The sequence below is a fragment of the Trichoplusia ni genome, chromosome 17 (assembly GCF_003590095.1).
Source record: "Trichoplusia ni isolate ovarian cell line Hi5 chromosome 17, tn1, whole genome shotgun sequence".
In the NCBI taxonomy this organism is placed as follows: domain Eukaryota; kingdom Metazoa; phylum Arthropoda; class Insecta; order Lepidoptera; family Noctuidae; genus Trichoplusia; species Trichoplusia ni.
The window spans coordinates 12,075-36,560 of record NC_039494.1 but is presented as its reverse complement, the minus strand read 5'-3'; the positions used below and the strand labels follow the sequence as shown (position 1 = coordinate 36,560).

General features: G+C 34.6%; 5 protein-coding genes across 8 annotated transcripts; 3 read left to right on the top strand and 2 right to left on the bottom strand.

Annotated features, from left to right (window-relative positions):
• Window positions 1–843: 843 nt before the first annotated feature.
• LOC113502345 (band 7 protein AGAP004871-like) lies at window positions 844–8,856 on the top strand. Of its 3 annotated transcripts, none has more exons than XM_026883885.1 (8): window positions 844–1,040; window positions 1,439–1,480; window positions 1,694–1,794; window positions 2,223–2,378; window positions 6,892–6,989; window positions 7,229–7,390; window positions 7,903–8,068; window positions 8,582–8,856. In XM_026883885.1, exons 1-8 carry the CDS (start codon window positions 950–952, stop codon window positions 8,714–8,716), a joined length of 951 nt encoding a protein of 316 aa, XP_026739686.1. In that variant the 5' UTR covers window positions 844–949; the 3' UTR covers window positions 8,717–8,856. The 3 variants fall into 3 exon arrangements, with proteins under 3 accessions (XP_026739686.1, XP_026739687.1, XP_026739688.1); XM_026883886.1 differs by having other exon boundaries at window positions 844–1,360; XM_026883887.1 differs by lacking the exon at window positions 1,439–1,480.
• Window positions 8,857–12,236: 3,380 nt separating this feature from the next.
• Window positions 12,237–13,803, top strand: LOC113502346 (erythrocyte band 7 integral membrane protein-like). The gene is made up of 7 exons (XM_026883888.1): window positions 12,237–12,284; window positions 12,403–12,494; window positions 12,649–12,804; window positions 12,902–12,999; window positions 13,112–13,273; window positions 13,426–13,591; window positions 13,690–13,803. Exons 1-7 carry the CDS (start codon window positions 12,272–12,274, stop codon window positions 13,786–13,788), a joined length of 786 nt encoding a protein of 261 aa, XP_026739689.1. The 5' UTR covers window positions 12,237–12,271; the 3' UTR covers window positions 13,789–13,803.
• Window positions 13,804–13,875: 72 nt separating this feature from the next.
• On the bottom strand, window positions 13,876–16,517 carry LOC113502348 (cuticle protein 8-like). 2 transcript variants are annotated; one of them, XM_026883890.1, is made up of 4 exons: window positions 15,674–16,517; window positions 14,546–14,779; window positions 14,208–14,381; window positions 13,876–14,047 (listed from the first exon to the last, which is right to left on the bottom strand). In XM_026883890.1, the coding sequence occupies exons 1-4, from the start codon at window positions 15,689–15,691 to the stop codon at window positions 13,958–13,960; spliced, it is 516 nt and encodes a 171-aa protein (XP_026739691.1). In that variant the 5' UTR covers window positions 15,692–16,517; the 3' UTR covers window positions 13,876–13,957. The 2 variants fall into 2 exon arrangements, 1 of the variants encoding a protein (XP_026739691.1); XR_003401351.1 differs by lacking the exons at window positions 13,876–14,047; window positions 14,208–14,381; window positions 15,674–16,517 and adding an exon at window positions 14,894–15,318 and having other exon boundaries at window positions 14,713–14,779.
• Window positions 16,518–16,696: 179 nt separating this feature from the next.
• On the top strand, window positions 16,697–20,315 carry LOC113502344. Its single transcript, XM_026883883.1, has 6 exons — window positions 16,697–17,158; window positions 17,509–17,667; window positions 17,772–18,223; window positions 18,771–18,954; window positions 19,185–19,305; window positions 19,424–20,315. Exons 1-6 carry the CDS (start codon window positions 16,892–16,894, stop codon window positions 20,053–20,055), a joined length of 1,815 nt encoding a protein of 604 aa, XP_026739684.1. The 5' UTR covers window positions 16,697–16,891; the 3' UTR covers window positions 20,056–20,315.
• An 89-nt stretch (window positions 20,316–20,404) lies between these two features.
• On the bottom strand, window positions 20,405–21,326 carry LOC113502347 (39S ribosomal protein L47, mitochondrial-like). The gene has a single exon (XM_026883889.1). It carries the CDS (start codon window positions 21,232–21,234, stop codon window positions 20,479–20,481), a length of 756 nt encoding a protein of 251 aa, XP_026739690.1. The 5' UTR covers window positions 21,235–21,326; the 3' UTR covers window positions 20,405–20,478.
• Between the last annotated feature and the right edge of the window lie 3,160 nt (window positions 21,327–24,486).

Below are 24,486 nucleotides of genomic sequence, written 5' to 3'. Positions count from 1 at the left end.
TTTATTTTTAACCAAAAATCAGCTTATTTATTTCTTAAACAACAACATTTTACTTACAACTTTCTAGTCAATATTTATTTTAATTTTAAAAACGCTTTAATCAGTCTTTAATCATAAATTATACTTCAAGACCTCCAAACAAAATATTTCAACCATAGAAAAAGATAATAATCCCTGCTATATTATTATAAATGCGAAAGTAACTCTGTCTGTCTGTCTGTTACGCTTTCACGTCTAAACCACTGAACTGATTTTAATGAAATTTGGTACAAAGATAGAGTTGACCTTGAGAAAGAACATAGGATAGTTTTTATCCCGGACTTTTGAAGAGTTCTCTTGGAAACGCGATATAATCGACCTCGACGCGGTCGAAGCCGTGGGCGAAAAGCTAGTAATATTTATTTCTGAAACTAAACAGTTAAAACTTAAAAAATAACATTTTTTTAATGTTTAATCCTGCGGGCGGCAAGTAAGGACATGTTGAAACCTGTGTACGCGGCGAGGCAATACAATTTTGAACCGAATAGTTCGGCCGAATATTCGGTTCGGTAATCTTTAAACCGAATAGTATTCGGCATTCGGTTATTCGGTGAAACCACTATTCGGCGCATCTCTAATTTTAATATATTCTAGACATAAATTCAGCGAGTCGCCTTTACTCAGCCTAGCGCATTATAGCGAAACAATCTGATATTCATTCAGAGTTATTAACCAAACATCCTCTTATAATTTATATAGTGCAGCGGCGTATGAAACGCCTCAATATACCTAATTCTCACAATTTGGAGCACCGCGGCCCGGTGTGCGCTCGCGCTCGCCCATCTTTATGGCTCAAAGTGCGTTATTTATTTATTTTTATCAACAACTGATCTTCCGCGCCTCACCTTAGTATCAATATAGACAGCGGTTTGAAGACACGACCACTTTACCACGTTTGACAACACGGTCAATGCGTTTAACATTTCGCGATCTCTCGTTCCACATGGATTTCGGTTGCCACGACAAGGATTCGGGGGAAGTGGAGTGCTACCTCGAAATACGTAAATACATTTTGACTAAACGCTATCAACGGTGATTTATAGCTTTCTTATTGTTGTGGAACATCGCATTGTAATTGATATTTTTAGTTGGAATCAGTGTAGTTTTTGGGTCGTGTAAACAGCTGGACTCTTCTGACAGTAAGTTAGCGTATGTCAGCGCAGTCCGCGATTGTAAGTCGAGTTAGACGCTGTTATTACGAATTTATTTATTGCTCCTCCCTTCGGTACGTCAATAACATAATAACAGATAGGTCCGCCGGTACTCACAATGCGCACGGAGCTAAGAACGATAAGTACAAGGCGTGACAACGTGCCGAGTCGTGAGTAAACAGTGAACTTAGTGCGCTTCTGTCGCCACAAACAAATAAGCTCTAATTTTGACAATTTAAATATTTTAGATTGCGATACGGGTACTTCTTGCGCTATCACGATACAAATGCGTAAGTACCTTGACAATAAGAGTGGAGCTTGCAAGGAAGCTTAACATTAATGCGCGCTTTCTTCGTCCTTATTAACTGATTGTTCGAAATGTTGGGAAATGTTATTGTTTATTTTAATTGCGTGTGTGTATATCGATCGTAAGTGGTCCGAATGTATGGAGAATCAGACTGTTGGTGCATTTTATTAATGAGTGATTGTTTTGTTTGTGACAGCGAACCCGGAGGCCGTGGGATGTATAGAGCGATTTGCAACGTTTCTGTCGTTTCTGCTTGTCGTCATCACCTTCCCGTTCTCCCTGTTCGAGTGTTTTAAGGTAAGTAAAGAACTACATTATACAAAAACATATCGTGAAGTGTAAATTAAGTTTATGGCAAATGGGCCATGGTGTTGGACCATCCGTGTTGTTTAGCTAAATTCTTTTATATCCAGATAGTTGTTTCACTAATATTTCCTGTGCATTTACGTAACTTTCTAAAGATAATAAACAAATTGAACGTTAAATTGAATTGCATTTAGAATAGTATCTCTATTTTAACATTACACTGCTAAAAATATACACAAACGTGGTTAATTTTACTTAAAACCCAGGCCAGCAGCTAAAACCGAATTTCATCAATTTTCCTACCTATGTCTTAATCAATCCGGTCAGCCACCGGTTTGGAATCCAAATTCAAGTTAAGAGAAGGCCTATAACTTTAAGTAGTCTGATGTTTTGAATATCTATTTTTTTTCAACAATCAGGTGGTTCAAGAATTTGAAAGAGCTGTTATATTCCGGTTGGGTCGGTTAAGGAAAGGCGGTGCGAGAGGTCCTGGCCTATTCTTCGTATTGCCATGCATCGACACTTACAGGAAAGTGGACTTGCGTACTGTGTCTTTTGACGTTCCTCCTCAAGAGGTAAGTCTTGTGATATTCATTTATTGATGTATAACTTTGGGGTTCATTTTTGAATGATAAGTGTTGAGCATGCTTGTGCTGCTAACAATCAAAATAAAAAGATTTTTAAAAGGTTCATTTTCCAGAGGCGTACCTACTGGCGTTTTATGATTATAATTTAATGAATTACACAACTGTTTGATTTTGAAACACTTTATTATCTTGTCTCCTTTTTCTGCCAAAAGCTCCGTACCTACCTACAATAATAACTGCTACTGGGGGTCCACATCTCAAAGTAATATTATTAAACTTGTGGAAGCGTGACAGTGCACTACACGACATAGAGCGACATCTCTCTTCCACAAACACAATAAGACTATGAGAGGTTGGCAGTAGGATCAATAGGCAATAATGATTGCAAAATATTAAATGAATATTGACACTCATGGACTGGTTTGAATGTTACATAATACTAGACCTTATGTAGTAAAATTAAGGTTTATATCAGTCTGAAGTATCTATTATATAATCAATAGCAGATCATTTCGTTTTATGTTTTCCGTGTCCTAGCAATTATGAGATAATGCAGTCATCTACAGTCGTGCAATTCATACCCTTACTCATATTATTACTATGCCTATCTACCTGTCTATTTTTTAGATGTCTTAGGATATGTACTTATAGATTAGGTAAGCTCGTATCTCAAAATTTTACAGTCCTACTCTTTTTATCGTCAACCCTTGCCATGATAATCTCCACCAGAGCCACTACCTCATGTGACTGTAAAGATTTTATTAATTAATTAATCTTTATCAAATAAGGCACTATAAAAAGACATCTACTAATTTAATGTATGATTCATTAATTCAGAATACTTTAACTTTCCTCTGATGACGTGATTGTTTAACAGCTTTCTAATTGCATGAAAAGTCACCTACATAATTAAATGATCAGTAACAGTTAAAAGCAATCAACAATTAAGTCTTTATGCTCACATCAACTCTGACATTTACATCTCGCTGATTGCTCATTCTCATATTTGAAGCGTCTGATTCGTTACTCAGAAAATCTCATTGAAACGAAGTCTGTCTTTAAATATATCTAGATCATTCTGAATTTACCTTGGGCTGATGTATCTACACCTACATTCATCTGCTCTTTTTGTTTTGATGGGTTTCATTACGCATCTGGCACTGCCACATGTTCCCAAGATTGCACGTAAAAATCACAAGCCATGCTCTCCGGTCAGTGGCTTTCGATTTACAAATAAACATGCGAATAGTTTGTATAAATATACCCACGCATTTATTGAGTACTTCAGTAATATTTATGTAACATTGCAGTTTGGCATATATTTTTTGTAATAAAAATGTCACTTCACTTGATTTATTGGTTTTCATTTTTCTTTTATTCAATATTTTATTAACTTTTTTTGTACAGTTCTGAATGTTTTTCTATTGCAAGTGCGAAGAGTTTTAGTTATTTCGAAAATAATTTTGCTTCGTACATTTCACTATAATACTTTAAAAACAATTGAGTTTAAAACATAATTAATACCCCTGGCTTAATCAGCCTGTAAATTTTGCAATAACAGAAAAAAAACGCCAATATCCAGACTTATTCGTTTCTTCCAGATTGATGCCAGATTTCAAATAGGAAGCCTAAACATTTTGTTATTCGCCCTTGTCTACAAATAGTTGACTTATTACTAGGTCGATTCCCAGACAATTGGTTTACAAGAAACGATTGTTTTACATGTCGTAAAACTTTGATTGATAGTTTACAGGCACATCAATTAATCGTTTGCCAACTGAATGGTGGAAACAACTGGGTTAACGATTTTCAATACCAATGCCATACCAGAGCAAGATTTGTAGCAGCCACGTGGTACAATTATTTACGTTAATAATGAATGGAATGTTAAACAAGCTAAAAATATGGATCTTCTAGAACATTTTACGTGATTTTATGCTTTTTTTTGTAATTCAATGGAAAAGCTATTGCAATTCTTTACAATAATGTGCAACGCATCATAAAAGTGCCTTAAAAGTAATTAATAATAATGTCATCATTTGAAAATTTTTCATTGTTTCCCAAGACAAAAAAAATACTTTAGTTCTTTGATTGACTTGCCATCATCTCTGGACATTTTCATTCCATTGCGCATAAGAATCAAACGTGCAGCAATTGGCTTATTGAAGACAATTTTAAAGAGCACACTTCCAGCGTTACAATGTATGTATTATACCCACTTCTCAGCGATATTAAAACTAAACTATTAAAACCAAATAGACCCCACAATAAATTCTGGATCATTAACATTTGTCGGTCTGGCTTATTTCGGTCGTCATCATAATTCTCTCATGTTATGAAATCCTGCAATCAACATTGTTAGTTTTGCACTTAATATATCTAGCAAACTGTCTTCCATGTGCAACTCTTCATAATCAACCTTTATTACACCAAGAAATTTCAATTATCGTACTTAAAAATGTTCAAGAAGCATATGTAAATATATGGTATACATCATGATCGTTGCAAGACAGTTTATTTTAACTTGTTCATTGTTCTGGCGAGAACAGACGGCCCGTTTGACCTGGTTACGTCCTGATCACCGGATGAATTAACGATTACACTGAATAAATGAATCTGGACATTGAGATCTTTTTATAATAACAATGGAATGTTAATTGGAATTGGGTATATGACTAGATCCTACAATAAAACTCTGTTTAGTCAGTCAGATAGATTTGCAAAAAAAATATTGGCTACGTATATTATCACATCATTCAAAAAGAGGACAGATGATGTAAAAGACGGTAGTGGGAGCTAAAAACCCCACTTGCTAGTAAAATGCGTACTGGTAAATGACGTCACATGAGATTATAAACCCGTTCGTTTAAGAAAAAATACATCTTCAATATTTTTAATGTTAACATGGAGTTTAGAGTTAAAGAATGTTGAATACACTTGGTAAAACCGGGTCTCAATTATTTAATAACAAAAAGAGACATCAGTTGATAACAATCGTGAACAGCCTAAACAGAAGTGCTATAAACAGCAAATGGAGCGTAGCGCCTGCAGTAAATATGATGACATTTTATACAATGTGAGTCGAGACACTTTAGAAATAAGGCCTATTTGTTTCTCTAATATTGCGTGCAGTTTTGTTAGTCAACCCAAGCAATCTTTGCCGATTATGGTCATTAGACAGACTATTATTGAAATGAGCAAAAGTATTTCGTTCTTGTCTTATTAGTCAAAACTTGTCTGGAAAAGTATACGATCAAAGGTGTGTGTCAAAGACGAGTCCCACGATTTTCAGCAAAACAATAGTTTTATCACGAATATAGCTTGAACAAAAATGTATAATGAATTAAAAAGTTGAAATGATCTTTATATGTACACAATACGGACATTTGTTATTAATGTATTTGAGTAAGATGGACATAGGTAGGTACTCAGCATAGTAAGTATTATTCAAATGAATGAATGCTTTATGCAACTTCATCTTAAAACAATCATGACTGAAAGTAAATGAATATCAACTTTCAATTTAAGAGACAGACAGTAACAGCAATGAGTGACTAGTTACAAATTACATAAGTTTTAATGTCGACCTTGCTCTAGAGATTGCACAGTGCATTGCAAAGTAAACACAAGCGTAAAATAAACAACTTCGTTTAATATCAATCGACACCAATATTTACACTAATGTAAAAGCCACTGTTTCAACTCAAACAACGTCCAGTTTTTGAGATGATAAATAAATACTAACAATCTGGATATTATGAAAACTGATTGAATTGTACACCAAAAACATGCAAGTAGTAACATTAAACACTGAACTAATTTAAATTCGACTTAGAAAATGTAAATTTTTCGCATTTCACTAACTGCTGACATTTTATTTTCTGTTTTCTGTAATAGACCAATGTGACTTTTCAGAGTTAGATGTACTTTCTTAATTATTCTAAGACATCACTGACAAACAGTGTAGGTAGACATTGTGAGGTAACCTGGATTCCAAACATTGGAATCTGAAATCGCCAAATCGCAGTGAACGAGTATATTCAGAGGCTTCTACCCTGGCCCATATATGTCCAGCAGTGGGACAAATATAGGCTAGTACTACATACAGTCTAAATTTCATACTTTACATCAATGGCATCAGAAATTTTCTTTGTTTGATGTTTATAATACAATTAATCAGCGTTGGCGTCGTGATGTCGCTAAGAGAGCGGCATCGCTTCCCACGACATTTGAACTTGGCAAATGTCACACAGGTAGCTACCTCGCAGTTACAATTACATCGTAACAGTCGAATCGTCTTCGTAAACACGTTCATTTAAATACACTAATTTTGTACGTAAGACCTTTGCTTGTATACTTGCGAGAACACTTCAGGGGTCTGCAAATTAATCATAAATGATTGGGAATGGGATAACAGTGTCATTAAAATGTCTACTTATTCTGCAGAAATACCATACAAGGTTGATTCAAATTAAATGCATATTTTGGATTTCTTTTTCAGGTTTTGACCCGTGATTCGGTAACTGTAGCCGTAGATGCTGTGGTCTACTATCGTATCAAGGAACCCTTAAATGCTGTAGTTAGAGTAGCAGATTACAGGTAACAACTTTTAACACTATACTCAAATAACAATACTTACTTTAGAAATTCTACACTTACATATAGCAATTAAAATATTATATCGATCAGTGACTAGCAACGTCAATAATATCCTGATGGTTAATGAGATGGCATAAACGCCAAAAAAAAGGATGAGAACAAATACCTTCTATATAACCTCAACCTAGAGAATACAATAGTGCTAACCATTTCGAAAGTGATGTTATTTTAATTTCCAGCGCATCAACCCGTCTTCTAGCTGCAACAACGCTTCGTAATGTTTTGGGCATGCGCGACCTAGCACAGCTACTGTCCGACAGAGAAGCCATAAGTCACATGATGCAAGCCAGTTTAGATGAAGCTACAGATCCTTGGGGCGTTGAAGTGGAGAGAGTTGAAATGTAAGGCGGTATTTGAATCATTTTTATACCAAAAACAAAAGAAGTCATATGTATTTCCTCTTCAATAGAGATAAAGAACTTGATGCTAATTCCTAGGCCCTTTAATTTTATTTCTTAACATTCGACGCATCTTGAAAATTTTATCAGGAATTGAAGTATGAATCATCCCCATCAGGTTTACTGTTTTAAAGAAGGAATACATATGCCTCAAATACTGACTTCCATTTTAATTCTCTTCAACTCGACTCACCAAGGAGCTATTCTGAGTAATAGCATGTGAGGATATGCTCAAGTATAAATACCGTGTCTTTTACAATACAATCTTATTTGAGGAAACTTGGTAAGATGAAATAGTATTTAAATTAAATTCAATGTATGATTAAATAACGGCTAAAACTAACAGTAGATAGTCTCAATGATGTTGTAAAACTAACTTCAATATTTAACACCAACCAGGCTTGGTAGTGCTAGACCAAATAAGACAAACCTATAATATTTTCGTACGATTTCAGAAAAGATGTAAGACTGCCAGTACAGCTACAAAGAGCGATGGCTGCAGAAGCCGAGGCTGACAGAGAAGCGAGGGCCAAGATCATAGCTGCAGAAGGAGAAATCAAAGCGTCCAAAGCGCTGAAGGAAGCTTCGCTTGTTATGATTGATAATCCGATGGCATTACAGGTATCATGTTGTTCTTATTCATTCCTAATATGTACGTTACGATCATTACTCAATATGTAGAAAAGGAGTAACATAATATTAGTAGTACACTATGGACCCTGTAGGGTAGGGCAATGTAGAAGAGAGGAGGATGCTAATTACGTATTTTAAGTATCATCACGTTATAGTGATACTTAAAATAAACCTAGACATTTTTGCGAAAAACTGGTCACAAATAGTCATGGAAAGGTCAGAAGGTAGAAATGGGGCCTTTGGGCCCTGCCAGCTCCAATAATTCATATTCACAACATATAAATGAAAAAAAAATTGTAAATGCTATATTAATTCGTTGCCAGTTTTTTTTTCGAGAAATGATACATTATCCCGCTAATCATTTTTTTTTTCGATTCTAAAATTGTGGACTTACAATTACTTATTATTGTTACCAATTTACCAATGGTCGTTGATCGGACCATTTTATTTCTTGCATCAAATCCAAGTTAATTCACTTAGCCTATATTTTTACTTTTACAGTTAAGATACCTCCAATCATTGAGTTCGATATCAGCCGAGAAGAATTCCACAATCATCTTTCCATTCCCGATGGATTTCCTGAAATCTTTCATGGGAGGACCCGGACCAAGTTCGCACCATCAAGTCAATTTATAAATCATACAAGTTTCATTATTAAGCTAATTAATTCTAGTCATATATTATTATTATTTTAATTAAATTTTGTCTTATTCTGGTTGTTTAATTTCTGCGTCGAAATGAATGCAGTTTTAATAAAATTCATTCACTGTGTTTGACTTTGGACTTACTGTCATGCTGACATAATTTGGTATTATACACACATTTTAGATCCAGGTTTTTGTTTAAAATATTTATTGTATACTAATATTCCTGTTTTATTTTATGACATCATGAGGCCCTCTATAATGGATGATATGCCTAAGTTTGATACAACAGGTACCTATTGTAGACTGATATATTGAGATTTCTTAAATAAGTGCATTTGTATTTGTATTGTTTTATTTGTTATAGAGGTTAAAAAAGAAAACTTTAAAGAAAAAATGTTTCGTGTCCTTGCTCTTATAGCGATAATTGCGTTTCCATTGGTCTTGATTGGCTGTTTTCGGGTAAGTGCCTAACTATATCTGCAGATTAAATATAGCTTAATATCAGTTTTGTATAAAGCAGCTTTCAAATAAAGTTATAAGTAGGTTAAATATATATAAATTGGGCTGGCCTGTTTGTCTAGTGGTTAGTGACCATGGCTTCTACGCCGAAGTTGTTTCGTTTGGTTTTAGGGGTTCGATTTCCATCCAGGACAAATGTTTGTGTGATGAACACGATCATTTGGCCTGTGTCTGTGTGAAATGTATCTATATTATGTATGTATTTAGAAAAAAACGACTCTTCGCAGTAAGGAATTTAATTCCTTGTGTCGCGGGGTGTTTCACAAACATACAAATCACATGCACAATGACAGACTCAGAACAAGCATTCGTGGATCACACAAATGCTTGTCCTACGCGGGGATCGAACCCGCGGCACGACGCGCACAGTGGGTTTGGCTTGGTAGTGGTTTCTTGATTACATAGTAGAAGCTTTTTTTTATTAAGCTATTTAGTAAAAGTTGTGAATTATTATACATAATTATATTAAATCCTACTTACAACCGAAATTGGTCACAAATCAAAATTACCGTAGCAAATGTTGCCTATTGCTTGTTTTAGATAGAAATCGTTTGTGTCATAACTCTTAGTTTAGATGGTGGCAGGTCTCCTAGTTCCTGTATGAAGGATTGCAACGCATACACCGACACAAAAACGTGGATGACGTAACACGGCGGTTCAGGTTTGGTCTGTAAGAGTCTGTCACTACCCGTTTCCTCCTCCGAAGGAGTGGGTGTCCATGAGGATTCCCTCGCCTTAGAAAAAAAAAGGTCTCTTAGTTTCATTCATACTTAGATTAATTTTACTTTGTTGTATTATTAGAATCGTAACAATTATTAATATTTTCTTAATTTATGCGCATAGGTGGTCAAGCAATACAAAAGGGCCGTTATCCTACGCTTTGGTAAAGTGCGATCGGACTCGCCAGCTGGGCCGGGAATAATTTGGATCATACCCTGCACCGACGATATACAACTAATCGACCTAAGAACTCAATCTTTTAATCTGCCGCACCAAGAAGTATGTCTTTTTTATCACCAACAATGAAAATTTTACAATTAACTTTGCCTTAAATGAAATACAATGTTATTTTCACGTTAAAATATAAGTAGATTCCTTAATTTTTCTAAGGCGCCATTGACAGACCATGGAGGAAAACATCGTAAGGAAATTTAATTCGTAATATTCGAATCTTAAATTATAGTGAGCATGCACATCGATGCACAAACCTTCCCTATATGGGAGGAGACTGTGCCAAGCACTAGGGCTATTATAGTCTGTTGTTATTAATCAGATGTATTATGTATAGTTATAGTAACATTTCTTTGAACAAATAAAATGTCGAAGTATTTTAAGGGAGCATCTCAATTTGCGACTATAGTCGCAATAATATTTTATTGCAAATTATTTATGTAATATAGTGACTTACAAAAGTTACCCACTAAGCATTTTGATTGTTTCAGATTCTAACAAAAGATTCTGTAACGGTTACAGTTGATGCGGTCGTCTATTACCACGTATCGGAACCGCTTCTTTGCTTACTAAACATCCAATCTCACCAGTAAATTGTTCAATCATTTCTAAATTGTTACAAAATTACTTTGCTTTATTTCTTCACTGATTTTTCCTGTCCTCTTTCAGGTACGCTACTGAATTAATAACGATTGCTACTTTGAGAAATATACTTGGACAGAATACGTTAACTAATTTATTGACGAGTAGGGAATCGATAAGTTTCAATTGCAGGTCAGAAATCGATAAAACTACGGAAGCGTGGGGTGTAACGATGGAACGAGTTGAAATGTACGGAGACATTCTCTTTGTAAATAAGTAAAAAAAATCTTTATATTAAGCATGCAAATGTTTTTTTAGGAAAGATGTGTTTTTACCATATGAGCTCCAAAAAGCAATGGCGGCTGAAGCCGAGGGGACGCGGATAGCTAAAGCGAAAGTAATAGAAGCTGAAGGTGAAATAAAAGCAGCAGAAAATCTTAAGGAAGCGTCTAACATTATGATGGAGAATCCGCATATAATGCTGGTGAATACACCTACTGTACCATTTCAATGTAATGAACCCAGACTATCGCAAAACGCGGCCGAACGTAGGTCTCATGTTTTATATTGGCTTAATAAGAAGTGCCCAGCCGGTACATAAAATCGAGATAAAAATCCTATACATATGTGTAAATGTACGCTATAAAATATTTGCTGACCAAATTTCATCCAAATCCGTTGAGTAGTTTTTGCGTAAAAGAGTAACAAACATCTATCCTTTCAAACAAACTTTCACATTTATAATATTTGTAGGATTAATGTTTCTTCAATGAAGAACTCCTCACTAGCTATTCTACTGCGCCACGTCCGTTTTCTTATATTTGACTACTTAATTTCTTTCATTATTCGTTAGGACTCCGTACGACTTTAACATACTGCTAAAACGCACCATGCTGCACTCAAGCAATAAGTTGGAGTCTTACGGAGAGTTAAATTTCATGGACCCCAATGAGTTCTGTAATACAACTTCTCTTGTTTACTCCAGCTCAGATACTTACAAACGTTAAACTTTATTGCTTCGCAACAACCCACGTCAATCGTTTTCCCTTTCCCGATCGACATTCCTGGAACGGTGAATCTAAACACTAAAGGAACTATGACTAATTTTTAAAAGTAAGTCTATTTTTAATATTGTTCGAAACGAGCCTTACCTTGTATTTGGTGCCATATGCTTGTAGTTGTTTACTTGGTGACCAAAAATGTTTTGGTCTATACATATCGAGATAAAACTCTTTTGTATACATTCTTCTAGACCAACACATAGCAACTGTTTGGCATAATCTATCACTAGTCTTGTCATATACACATACATAAGTGATGCAGCCTTTTAATATAATATGCCTAAACAGTATTATAATATAATATGCCAGCGACGTCAGGAAGCCATAGCACTACAAGACAAAACAAATTGTTAATATCGGATGATGGTGAAAGGAGTGGACCTGCTGAAGAAGCAAAGCAAATTAATAAAAACTTCAATTTAAACAAGTCTATGCAATCTAACAGTATGTTCAACGGTTCTGCTGAGCTGATGTTCATCGTACAACGCTTGATTTTATACGTATCTTAAGTATCTAGAAGTGTTATTAGTATCTAGCTGATTACTGTCTATTTATTTTTCAGCAAAAGACACATGCATTGAACGATTCCTAGTGTTTATGTCTTTGTTTTTTGTTATCATATTATTTCCGATTTCATTGTTCACCGTTTTTGTGGTAAGTTCTTTTATCAATCTCAGTACTTCAAACATATTTGAACTTAATGTTACTTAAGTCGAATATGGCAATAATGCAGAAGTTTCTTTATTTTTCGCCAATATCTAAATACTTTCAACAAATTGAATATGTCTTTAACATTTTGTTTACGTAGGCTGTAAGGCAGTTTGAACGTGCAATAATATTGCGAAATGGGAAGGTTCGAAAGAACAAAGCCTTTGGGCCTGGTCTCGTGTATTTTCTACCATGTGTGGATACTGTAAAATATACTGATCTTCGAATCATGTGTTATGCTGTACCTCCGCAAGAAGTAAGATATATACCTATTTTTCCCATCTGGCATAGGTATTATTATTTTCCATAAATAACTTATTGATTAAGTCCTATCACCCTATTCACCCTAACAGGCATTAACAAAAGATTCTTTGACTGTTTCTGTGGACGCGGTTGTGTATTACAAAATCTGGGATCCAGTTTGGGCAGTTCTCAATGTTGCTGATTACAGGTAGGTCGATATCCTCCAAACTCTCTGAATATTTATTTATTTATTTATCAGCACAATAATATTAATATTAATCTTAACTAGCACAATCGTCACCTGCATTCCTTTTTTTTAGAATCGCAACACAATTTCTAGCAGCTACAACACTTCGTAATGCTCTTGGAAACAGGAAATTGGCTGAAATTTTGACTGATAGACCGGCAGTGAGCAATCAAGTATTTCAACAAATGAACAACCTAACAGGAGACTGGGGAGTCAAGATCGTTAGGGTTGAAGTGTAAGAAACAATTATTTGAACTAAACATTTCGCCTTTGATCCTAGCTTTACTTGAGTCATTTTCCAGTTGTACCAAATTCCCAAACTCTGGTATTTGGATAGTACAGTAAAGTAGAAAATACTAAAGACACATGCATGCATTTTTCTTTCAGTAAAGATATTAGCCTGCCTCTTCAGTTGCAGAAAGCAATGGCTACAGAAGCAGAGTCATCAAGATTAGCGAACGCAAAAATTATTGTAGCCAAATCCGAAATAGAAGCCACTAAGAACCTACAGAAAGCAACGAAAATGTTAATGGATAATCCATTATGCATGCAGGTTGGGAAACAATATACTTCGAATCACACTATAAATCCATACCTATGTAAAACTAGCTTATGTAACGCAAACACTAACACAAAGATTTTGCTTTTCAGCTCAGATATTTACAAACTCTTCAAACGATTTCTAGTGAAAAGACACATACTATCGTTATGCCTTTTTCATCAGAAATTATTTCGCGTCTTTTTAAATAAATTTGGGAACATTCTAGCATCCAATTGGAATATTTTCGGTTTGTAAGTCTGCTTCACCTATTTTGATTTTTAAAATTATATAACAAGTGATTTTATTCCTTCTTTTATTTATCAAAACACTAATAAATAATCAACAATCTACAAAACACTTAACTAAATAACATTGAGACTAGTATTCTCTGGAGTCATCTTCTTGCTTCGGGTGTCCATAGTGCACAGGCTGTTGTTGTTGGCCTCCAGCTTTCTTGTGTACTGTAGCCTGCAAAACAACACAAACTTAATTTTGAACATCTATTCACTTACATCGTCTTCTTTAAGTATGCTGTAGATTCTACGACTTCGAAATGAGAATGCTTAAATGAGCTTGAGTTTCCCTTACAATACACAAGAAGAAATAGAATGTATACTTGAAACATTACCTGAAAACCATTCTTTGGATCAGCAGTATACCGTACAAGACGAATTGAGCCATCGGGTTCAACCAAGGAGTATTCTCCTCGAACGACGTCACCGTCGCGATGCTCTTTGTGGTTCTGAAGATTGCCCGTGTGAGGGTCTTCTACGCCATAAGAGTACTGGTAGTCTGGTTTAGCCTAAAGTGAAAAAAAGAATCTGAATCAGTGAAACTGTTTGAATTTAAAAGGCGTGCTATTAAGTAATCTGATTTCTTAATACCATGTTTAGCATTTGTTTGTAAGTTCTCTCTTAATAGTAGTAGTAAGTAGGATCTCTGTTAAAAGTCGCAAAAGCTACTTACAACATAATCAACAGTCTTCAGATGGGCGTATTTGGCTGTGTCTGGGTGAATTTGTCCTGTTTGGTGATCGTAGCCATAGTCGGCATGTTGTTGGGCTGGTACACCTTGTGCAGCAGGCACTTGAACCTCTACGATTTGACCGCTGACTGGCCCACTGAAGCGACTATACGAGTATCCACCAGGCGGCGCCTTCCCTGATAGCACTACTGTTGCAAACGCTATCGGCGTGAGGAACTGAAAGTGACACAATCAATCATAATCTAGTTTTCCCAGTAATAAACAGAATTAAATCGATAAATAAAGGAAAACTTTTCTCAAGTTTCACATTTCTACAAAGTTCAAGAGTACTTTTTGTCGGGTCCAGTACTGTAGTCCAAATAATAAAGGCAACGGCCTTCACGGTCAATAGCTTATATTTCGTTACTCAACAATGACAATGAAACATAATCGACCACGAAGAAAGTGAGACCAGTGGTTTTTTTACGGTCAATCAAGTAGGCTAATTTTGTTTGTTATGGCAATAGCGGGGTATTAGGCAATTATATTTTTGACAATTATAGTTTAGGTGCAATTTGCGTCAGGACCCACATTTTTACCAACCAAATCCTTTTTTTATAAGGTCTAGGTATAAGAGCTTAGGATCTAGCTGACTTAGCAAACGTTGTTTTGCTATGGTTGAGGAAGAAACATTACATACGAATGAACAAAACCACACGGGAATTAATAAAAGATGTCTACCGATTCTAAGACCTAACTAAAATGCACACAAAAGTTTCACGAAAATCGGTCGAGCCGCTTCGGAGAAGTTCAATTACCAAATGGTAAGGCCAAACTTAAAAGAGGCATATACCCGCCGTGGACCGCGAATCTGATAACCAAATTAAGTGCTTTTCGGCAAAATCTCTTAAATCAAAATCAAATACGCTAGTTAAATACTTTTATGTAATTTTATCTCCGTCAAGCATCATCAAAATGACAATACTGACGAAAGCTGCGCCCGAGTAACACTGTGACACAATTAAACAACAAGAACCTTTACCCGATAAGAAAGAGCCCGAGCACTTTTTTATTTTCTGCGCAAACTAGTTTTATTTACTTCTATTCAATACAATTGTAAAAAATATGTACCTTGAATACAAAAGCCATATTTGTGGAGGAGGTGCCGTGGTGGTCTACTAATGATCCTTACGGAACTGATGCCTGTGCCTCAAGTGTTGTGGTTTTATAGCGACGGTCAACTCTGCAAGAGTAAAGTGCAATCGTGAACTTGTACACTACGGTTGCGGCAAACTATGAATCAATATTTTTCAATATTCGACACTGGGTACGCAGCCAAACGTTACAATTAAATTGCGTAGGTTCACGAAGTTTGTTTTTACCTTTAACCTTGGAATTTCCGTAAAAAAGACTGAATTTTTATTGATTTATAATTTTTTGTTTGGGATGGGAAATCATGAAATTAATGACACCTTCCCCTTTGGGTTTAGCGGAAAGAAACCTTTGTCTTTGACTAAAACCCACCCATGTTCCCTCCACACCATAGCCGCCGTAACCCTTTCTGACAATCCTGCTGGCGCGACAAGCATCAGCCCTATTGAGTCACGCGTGGAATATGAACGAATCATCCAGCATAGGCCGGTAGTTTTAGTTATAACTTTATTTTACTTTAAGCCGATTTATTGGTTTGAACTAATAAATTCTCAGTTTTCGAGTTAAGAATATCAACGACAATATGTTATGCAACAGAAGCGCAGAGCGTATACCGCGTCATGAAAATATTATTAAAAGAAGAAGAAAGTAAGTACGTTTATCTTGATTTTAAAGACAGGCATTTATTTACAAAAATAAAATGACAAATTTCGAGACGATGGCTAAGGAATAATACAAAATAAGGTATCCTGTGCCTTACGACTGTGTCAAACAGGCTCAGTTCAGCAAAAACCAGGCCACAGGCTGTGACGCTAATGATCAAATGAGCCTTGTGACACGTTACAGGTGTAAATCAGCTTTATAGTGCGTGAGAAAAAAATTGTGTGACGTAATACAATGAGTATTTAATGTAATTTTATAGCTTCAAGTATTTTAACGTAAAAACATTTTCGTGTAGCAACATTAACTTACTTGACTTTAAAACGTCAAAAGTGTTTGTCAGTTTGTTATTGTCAAAGCTGCGAAATAAAGTGCGAACCTATACCCATAGATAATACATATAATACTGGTACATATACCATAATAACGTATTTTCCAACTTGGTTTGATTACCGGATAAGTATTGTCTAACAAAAAAATTAATAGATTTAAGTAGTCATAGGTTTGTAGTACATACTTTTGCCAATTACCTTAACTATGAGTCCCAAAAAGAAGAAACCAAAACTGGCCGCACAAAACACTAAAAACTTAAAGCGGGAAAGTGACACCGAAGATTTATCTGTGAAACGTGCTAAAGTTGCTAAAACCGAAGAAGATGAGCTAAAGGCAAAGAAGAAAAAGAATTTCATCGAAGCTTGTAAACAAGTCACAAGTAGAGCTTACTTTGACCTCAACACTAGACTGCTTTTATTATATTCGCCGTCATGTTTAAAAACCGCTCGTTGTAAACATGAAGAAAAAGCAGTAAGTACAGAGTTTCTAACTGCGTAATTTGATTTTTCCTCTTATTTTTTTTTAAAACGGCTGTAGGACATTTAATCGGCGTGTATTTTTATTGAAGTACATTCTAATAGGTTCTCTGTGCTTTACTTATTGTTATGCGATTATTAAATACCAACTAATTTGTCATTGTAACTTGGAATCCCGAAGTAAACTCACTAACAAACAGTTAATCTAAAGTGTCATAAAAATATTTATTTTGTTTTCGTTGTATAGTTTCTTATTTGTTTTGTTTTCTTATTAGTAAAATCATACTGAGTTAACATCTAATTTTGGCAGCTGATCTAATCTTTAGCAATTATTTTAATTTCCAGGCCAATTTCAAGCAGATGCCACCATATGCTGCAGAATCATTTATGATAGAAATGAAAAATAATGCTTGGAGCGAAGGATTGGAAGTTTGTCAAATGTGCATCACCCCTAATCAGTACTTGTCTGCAAATGTTCTTATGGGTGTTGTTGAAATTATGTTGGTAAATATTGATTTTCTACCTTTTATTAAACAAAATATATTATGTATTTAATACTTTGCGAGTTGCGCATGTTTATACTAAAATATTACATTATCACATTACAGAATGCACATGATGACGACTTCTGTGAACATTCAGTACCAGATATCATAGACAAATGCCAACAAATCTTATCACAAAACTTTAGTACACATCCTCCTTGTATTGACAAACCTCTAAGAGCCTGTTATAACAAATTCCTGACCTCACCCATGGATTTAAAAGAAAAAACATTCACAAATAGAACAGAATATGAATGCAGCAAGGGTATTGTTAAGTACTGTATAAACAGGCTGGAATATGAAATCAGTAATAATAGTATTGATGGCCCTTTAGTTGATAAGAATGAAAATATTCCAATGGAAATGCAACAGAGTGTCAGAGGTATGCATTGGCAGAAAGAGAGGTTTGAGATATTCGAACTCCTTGATAGACATGAGAGAATAGAGAGATTGATGGCAGTTCTTGAAAGTGTCATTGAACTGTTGCAATTTGATCTTGCTATTTGGAATTCAAGGTAAAGTATTTATTTTAAAGGCTACATCAGCAATAGAAATTTGCTTACACAGATTTCCAAAACACATAATCTCATTGAGTGAGCAATTATTATGGCATTAGCTAAGGAAATAGCTTAACACTAAGTATAGTTTAAATAAACAAACTTAATAACAATTCCTCAGAAAATGTAGGCACTTGGTAAATTGGATTATTTTAAGTAACCTGTTGCTGATAAGTAGTATTATTAATATTATTTTACAAATAACCTAAAATACAACCAGAAAAAAAATTTCTTCGCATATAACTCAAATCAAGTATCTTCACATATATATTTGTTAATCTTAAGAGATAGTAATAAGCCAATAAGAAGCCATAATTAAAAAAGGTATTTCAGTATGCCAATTGTTTGTCCCTCTACCCTGCCCTAAATATAGTTTTTTCTGAGCTAAGTGACAAAATACAGTCAATTGCTACTCTACAATTTTAAATTAAGTAAACAGCCTTAGATAGTAACATTGCTCTACAGTGAATCACCATAAAATAACTAACTATTCCTTCTATTTCAGGTATACCTCAGGTAATGTGTGTCGTCATCTTATGAGATCCCATAAACCCCTAATGGCGTTTGTTTTATGGGGAGATTGTGTGCTACTAACTGGAGCTGTGACAACCACTTGCAGACAAATACTTAGACTCTTTGCATATATGGTTCATCTTGAATATCCAGATTCAATGTTGAGGACTATGACTGTAAGAACGAAATTGGTTAACTAATTTTTTGATAACTGATTCAGACAATGATCTCAGGGGAATATAAATTCGGGTTAAAAACTATCCTGTATAATCCTGGTAAAAAATTAAGTGTGTTTCGAGTTTCGTCAAAATCCGTGAAGTGGTTTTTGCGTGAAAGAGGAACAAACATCCATACATACAAACTTTCGCTTGTATAAAATTAATAGTAATTAATTTTTGGTTTTCAGGTGTGGTTGAACATAATGGTACAAACATTTTACATCTGTGAAACGGACTCTAATATGAACTATCCAAACGTCGCCAAATATAGTACAGTGTTAGGCAGAGAGTTTTATAAAATGATCTCAGGTAGGTAATTTTTTTTTAAATTTACAATTTCTTCCACTATCAATCATTATCAATCCAATGTAGTATCAAATAAGTTAGCCGATTTTTTTTATAGTAATGTCTCCTTTTCTATTTTCAGATATGCCTCATAGCTCCATCATCAGGATAATAGAAACAATTGAACCTTCTTACATGAAACACATTTTAGGAGTCACGCATGCACAAAGATTACTCTTAACAGACAATGACTGTATAATCAACATATTAATTCAATTTATCAATAATTCTCAATGGGAGAAATATCCAAAAGATAATAATCAAATCATACTGTCTGAAAGACTGTTTCCCAAGCCTAAGAAAATTAAAAAAGTCCTAAACTATTTGATAAAAAAATGTACGAGCTGGACTCTTGAAAGTACATCAGAGAATAGAGAATATGGAAAAATAAATTTGGAATTGTTACAAAATGAGTCTGAGCCAAGTATAAATCATGTTATTCATACTTTATACATAACTCTAGAAGCATATATAGATACGTATGATATTCATTCTGTAAAGGAAACATGGGACAAATTAAACGAACAAGCTCTTAATCACAGTTCTTCACAAAACAAGCAAGAATATGGTTCTTACGCAGTCACAGAGCATATAATAAAAAAATATAAATCTATTCTCAAAAATATTAATGAATTACATTTAGCTTTTCAGAATCTGAAAAGTGTAGGGGTGCCAGAGGCTCTGCGTATTTTTGAAAATGCAGGGTTGTTATAGCTAGACCGAACTGTGAACTGAATTTGTTAACATAAGTTTAAAATTAGATGTATAATTATCTGGACCAAAATTGATTTTTATGACTCTCTAAAGTAGCATAGTAAATCTCAACATGAGATTTTATTTTAAGTAGGTATTGTTCTGCTAAAGGCTGTGTCATATTAATTTTGTAATGAAGCCATGCTTAGAAATTATTATTTTAAGACAGCTGTAAAAAGTAAACTTAGATTTGTATACATATATACTTTACTGTTAAATAATGCTTGTTTTTTTTTTTCTTTTGATCTTTTTTGGTCACATGTCAACCATTTACCAGTATTTCCAGAAGAACAAATAATGATACTCCATATTTTGTTTCTATTATTTTTAATGTTATTTACCTAATAATAAGGAAAATAAAAATAGAATTACACTACAGTTTGTTTAGTATTTTGGCATAAAATGTCCCCTGGCTTTCTTTGAGCGCTTGGCTTTCTCAATATCTACATTTGGGTATTCTGCTTTTAGTTTCTCCATGTCCATGTCGGGGAATCTCTTCAGTAGATGCTGTACATGGTTGAAGTCTCTGTTGCGAGCTTTTCTTTCAATATTGTACTCTTTCTCTTTGTACATTCTGTAGAATTTTTTCACAGCAGTACTGTTGATAAAGCCATTTTCGAGGTATGGTCGCACCCAACGTTTGTTCATATGTTTAGGTAAGTAATATTCTGACTTCCTGTGTTTGTCTGGCAACCCAAAGAGGTTCACAACATCTTCTACAGGCCGCTCTCCAGTTTCACCAGTTTCGAGTTGATAGTATGCTACATTACGCTCCCTTATGACTGTTTCAATGTTATTCATGGATTCTTGAACTTTGTCGATTCGTTCAGGATTAGGAAACAGTCTCATTTTGTCATTACATTCATGCTCCATTGTGTAGAGCATGTTGCGTTCTTTTAACAAAACATACCACAGCTTGTGTAAATCTGTGTTCGATTTGATTCTTAGTTCATCGGTTTTCCATGATCTGCCGACTCTAATGTTGGATTCTCCCCAATTTTTCTTAGCATCGAAAAATTCCATTAGGTCATTTGCTGGACTTGTAGTGTGTATGGCTCGAGGAGGTGCTGCTGCAAATTTGATAGCATTTTGACTTCGCATACATAGTGCCACAGTGTTTTTAAACAAATTACTAATCATTATTAATTATTTTCAATAAGTTGATGTGATTGACTGACTATCTTTTAGGTTATCTACTGTTCTGTCAGTGTCACAACCAAGAACCAACTGACATGCAAACACAGTTCAGAAATGTAAAAATTTTCGCCCTATTCATTATAAATAAATTAATTAAGTAAGGACATTCATAAGTAGGATTATTTGATTCTTTTTTACTAAATTAATGGAAAAACTTAAGAAATACCAAAATAAAATATCGTTTTACTCTAAACTTGACGATTTTTATAACAAAATAAAAACAGCAGTATTGGTTGTTATAACTTGTTGCCAATGTTTTTCAATAAAAAATGATAGAAAATAAATAAATCAACGCGAATGCACATCAGAATGACACACAAAACATTTATTTGTGTAATCTCAAAAGACTGAACCAACGCAGATTTAACAAAACGTGTGTTGACAATCACTTGCAACAATAAAACGTTTGAGTTGAATAATGTCGTGGTTAGAGAGTGGGTGGCTGAAAGGACGCATTATTTTCGATATGATACGGGAAATCATAATGAAAACAAATTAAAATAACAGATCGATTTATGTGTATGTTGGTGTACTCCATGTGTTCATATGACTTAAATACTGCTGAGTTTGTGTTGTGTATGTTATTTTTGAAGATTCCGTCATCGTAGAGGAAGCTTATTGAAAGGTACAAACATCACTCACCTCTTTTATTTTTAAGAAACTTTTGTTTAGCTTTGATATTTTTTTTAGAATTCTTGAGGTTATTATTGATTGTGGTGGTGGTTATTTGTGTTTTAAGGTTATGGAATCGCCTAGTTTTTGTTATTATCGGTCACATTTGGTTTTTATCTAATCGGTTATTAGTGTTTTTTGTTTGTTTCGTACATATCCTCGAATGCAAATAGACTCTGTTGGACGTACCTTGTGGCAGAATGCTGTAGTAACAAAAAAAAGCAGAAACAATATATTAGTCATATTTTTTTTTCATTCTTTATGACATTGACAATATTTTGCGCTTTTGAAGAATTTCATTATTGCACCTACCTAAGGGCATTGTATTTGCCTGCTTTTATATTTAGTATTTACTGTACCTGATTTTCTAATTGCCACACTTAGGAATTGGATTACAATATAGATATAATAGATGAAAACAATATAATTCATGGAAAAGTTAAGGTTACTCAACTAATTTTTATAACCTGACTTATATTTAATTTAGCATGTCTCTATTATTGTATAAAGTGATACTTGACTCATCAAAAGTTAGCAAGATTTAGAATTTACTCTAGGTAAGCGGTCTCCTCGGGGCAAAAGTACAGATTTCTTCCTTCTATTTATTAATATAGTACAATAGTATAGGTACCTACTTAGTTGTATTCTGACTTAATATCATGTACCAGTCACCAGTAATATCATGTACATTAATTACAAATAAATAGCAACTTTCTAATCAATTGTCATTCATTCTTTGCCGTGTGATGCAATGCTTGGAGTATAAAGTGTATCATCATGAAACAATGATGAATTCTTCACCAGAAGAATATTTTCATGTACCACTTGAGCACTCATAAGGTCTATTTTAATTTTTTTTTCATTCATTGAGTAGACAATCGCAGGAATTTTACTGGTTAAAGTAATTAAAAGCTTACCAGTTAATTTAAACTAATTTCTTTCATACATGTTAATTTGGAGTTAATGTTTGTTTTGACAGATAATACAACAAGGTCATTATATTTTTCTATTTCTATATTACTTAAAAATAAATGCAATTTTTAGGCCAAATTTATAAAAACTAACCATATGCTTTGAAGGAAGAAGGCTATTAGACATGAAACAACAAACACTTTCGTCAATTTATAAAGTGACAAAATACGTTAATTAAGGAAAGGGGGACCCATCCGCGTGTGTTCCGGAGGGTAATTTGTCGCGTGCATTAAGCAAGTTGCGCGCGCTCGTTACGGGGCCCACAGAACCACACGCTAAACAACGTAACGTCTCAATTGCGCTCCTCTCCGCCTGACGACGTCGTAAACATTACACATCATGGCACGCTTATGACACCGACTGACGCTGTGCCGGCAGGTAAAAAAAATATAGAATTTCTCCTACAAAACACTACAATTTTCATACTGTATTGAGGTACTTAGATAAAAGTTGGCCAAAGCTCAGCCGATTCCTAGTAAATTATATCGATCCTTCGGTGTCGACATTTAAGTACCTCTTAAACAATCACAAATAGCTGAGCGACCCTCCTATTTATATTTAAGTACTGCATAACTTTAACGAGCTTTCTCATAAAAATGTAAAATAAAGTGGCAATTCAAATTAAAGATTCGACACTCAAACCATGTTCGATTTATTACTCGTATACATAATTTATAACGTCTGAATTTAATTACGAATAAGCGTCACGTCCCTCTTTCTATATCTGTCAACGACGGATAGGTGCTTACATAGGATCTTCGTATAGAATCGTTGATTAAATCAGGCGCCGTCGCTTTGTTTAGGCAGCGATCGCATTATCTCGCATGCTTGTCAGTCACACTCGACCCGCTTGTGACGTCGGACATCTCACAGCTCTAGACCACGAGCCCGGAACGGACAGGAAGGATTGTATTGCATAACACAATAGCCTATCGAAATTAATGCCACATTCGCAAAGATGTCGCATTCATCCGGTCAATGAATACAATTTCAATTGTGTAAAGTTGCTTGCTTTCCCGAAGTTACTCTCCCAAAATTAATAATTTGCTCTATGATTTACAATAAATGGATAAACGCCGTGGACGAAGAATTAAAGAAACTTTCGACGTGGAATGTTATTTCTTATAGCGCGCAGTTATTAAGTATTCTAGTGGGTACAACTAGGCTGAAATAAAACTTACTATTCAACAAATCTTTTTAGCTAACTTTATTTAGACATTGCGAACCTCAGCCTGTTTTCAATTTACAAAAAGCTTTCTAGGCAAGGTAATATCGATACACCGCTTTAGGAATTCATTGGTCTCGGAATTAAATTTGAATGGTATGCAGTAGCTTAACTAACTTCAGTGGGAATTGGTTCTATTAAATGTTTTAGGAACAGGTTTGGTTTGATGTTCGGTACAGTGATCGCCAGTGAGCCAATTGAGAATTTCATTGGTAACAAGTAACAACGGATTAGACTTATAATTTACTTGACTGACTCGACTGCCCGTGACCACGAACGATCTTATTGGTCCGATCTATCATTATGAGTCATCAGTTTAATTATAG

What these genes read in the sequence shown, in the direction of transcription:
- LOC113502345 (XM_026883885.1), top strand. Translation starts at nt 950, where the DNA reads ATGCGTTTAACATTTCGCGATCTCTCGTTCCACATGGATTTCGGTTGC. An exon ending in GGAGTGCTACCTCGAAATAC is followed by an intron (nt 1,041 to 1,438) that starts GTAAATACATTT and finishes TAAATATTTTAG; the next exon opens with ATTGCGATACGGGTACTTCT. An exon ending in CGCTATCACGATACAAATGC is followed by an intron (nt 1,481 to 1,693) that starts GTAAGTACCTTG and finishes TGTTTGTGACAG; the next exon opens with CGAACCCGGAGGCCGTGGGA.
- LOC113502346 (XM_026883888.1), top strand. An exon ending in CATTGTTCACCGTTTTTGTG is followed by an intron (nt 12,495 to 12,648) that starts GTAAGTTCTTTT and finishes TTGTTTACGTAG; the next exon opens with GCTGTAAGGCAGTTTGAACG. An exon ending in ATGCTGTACCTCCGCAAGAA is followed by an intron (nt 12,805 to 12,901) that starts GTAAGATATATA and finishes TCACCCTAACAG; the next exon opens with GCATTAACAAAAGATTCTTT.
- LOC113502348 (XM_026883890.1), bottom strand. An exon ending in TGAAGACTGTTGATTATGTT is followed by an intron (nt 14,382 to 14,545) that starts GTAAGTAGCTTT and finishes TTTTCACTTTAG; the next exon opens with GCTAAACCAGACTACCAGTA. An exon ending in ATCCAAAGAATGGTTTTCAG is followed by an intron (nt 14,048 to 14,207) that starts GTAATGTTTCAA and finishes GTTGTTTTGCAG; the next exon opens with GCTACAGTACACAAGAAAGC.
- LOC113502344 (XM_026883883.1), top strand. Translation starts at nt 16,892, where the DNA reads ATGAGTCCCAAAAAGAAGAAACCAAAACTGGCCGCACAAAACACTAAA. An exon ending in GTAAACATGAAGAAAAAGCA is followed by an intron (nt 17,159 to 17,508) that starts GTAAGTACAGAG and finishes TTTAATTTCCAG; the next exon opens with GCCAATTTCAAGCAGATGCC. An exon ending in GTTTTATAAAATGATCTCAG is followed by an intron (nt 19,306 to 19,423) that starts GTAGGTAATTTT and finishes TTCTATTTTCAG; the next exon opens with ATATGCCTCATAGCTCCATC.
- LOC113502347 (XM_026883889.1), bottom strand. Translation starts at nt 21,234, where the DNA reads ATGATTAGTAATTTGTTTAAAAACACTGTGGCACTATGTATGCGAAGT.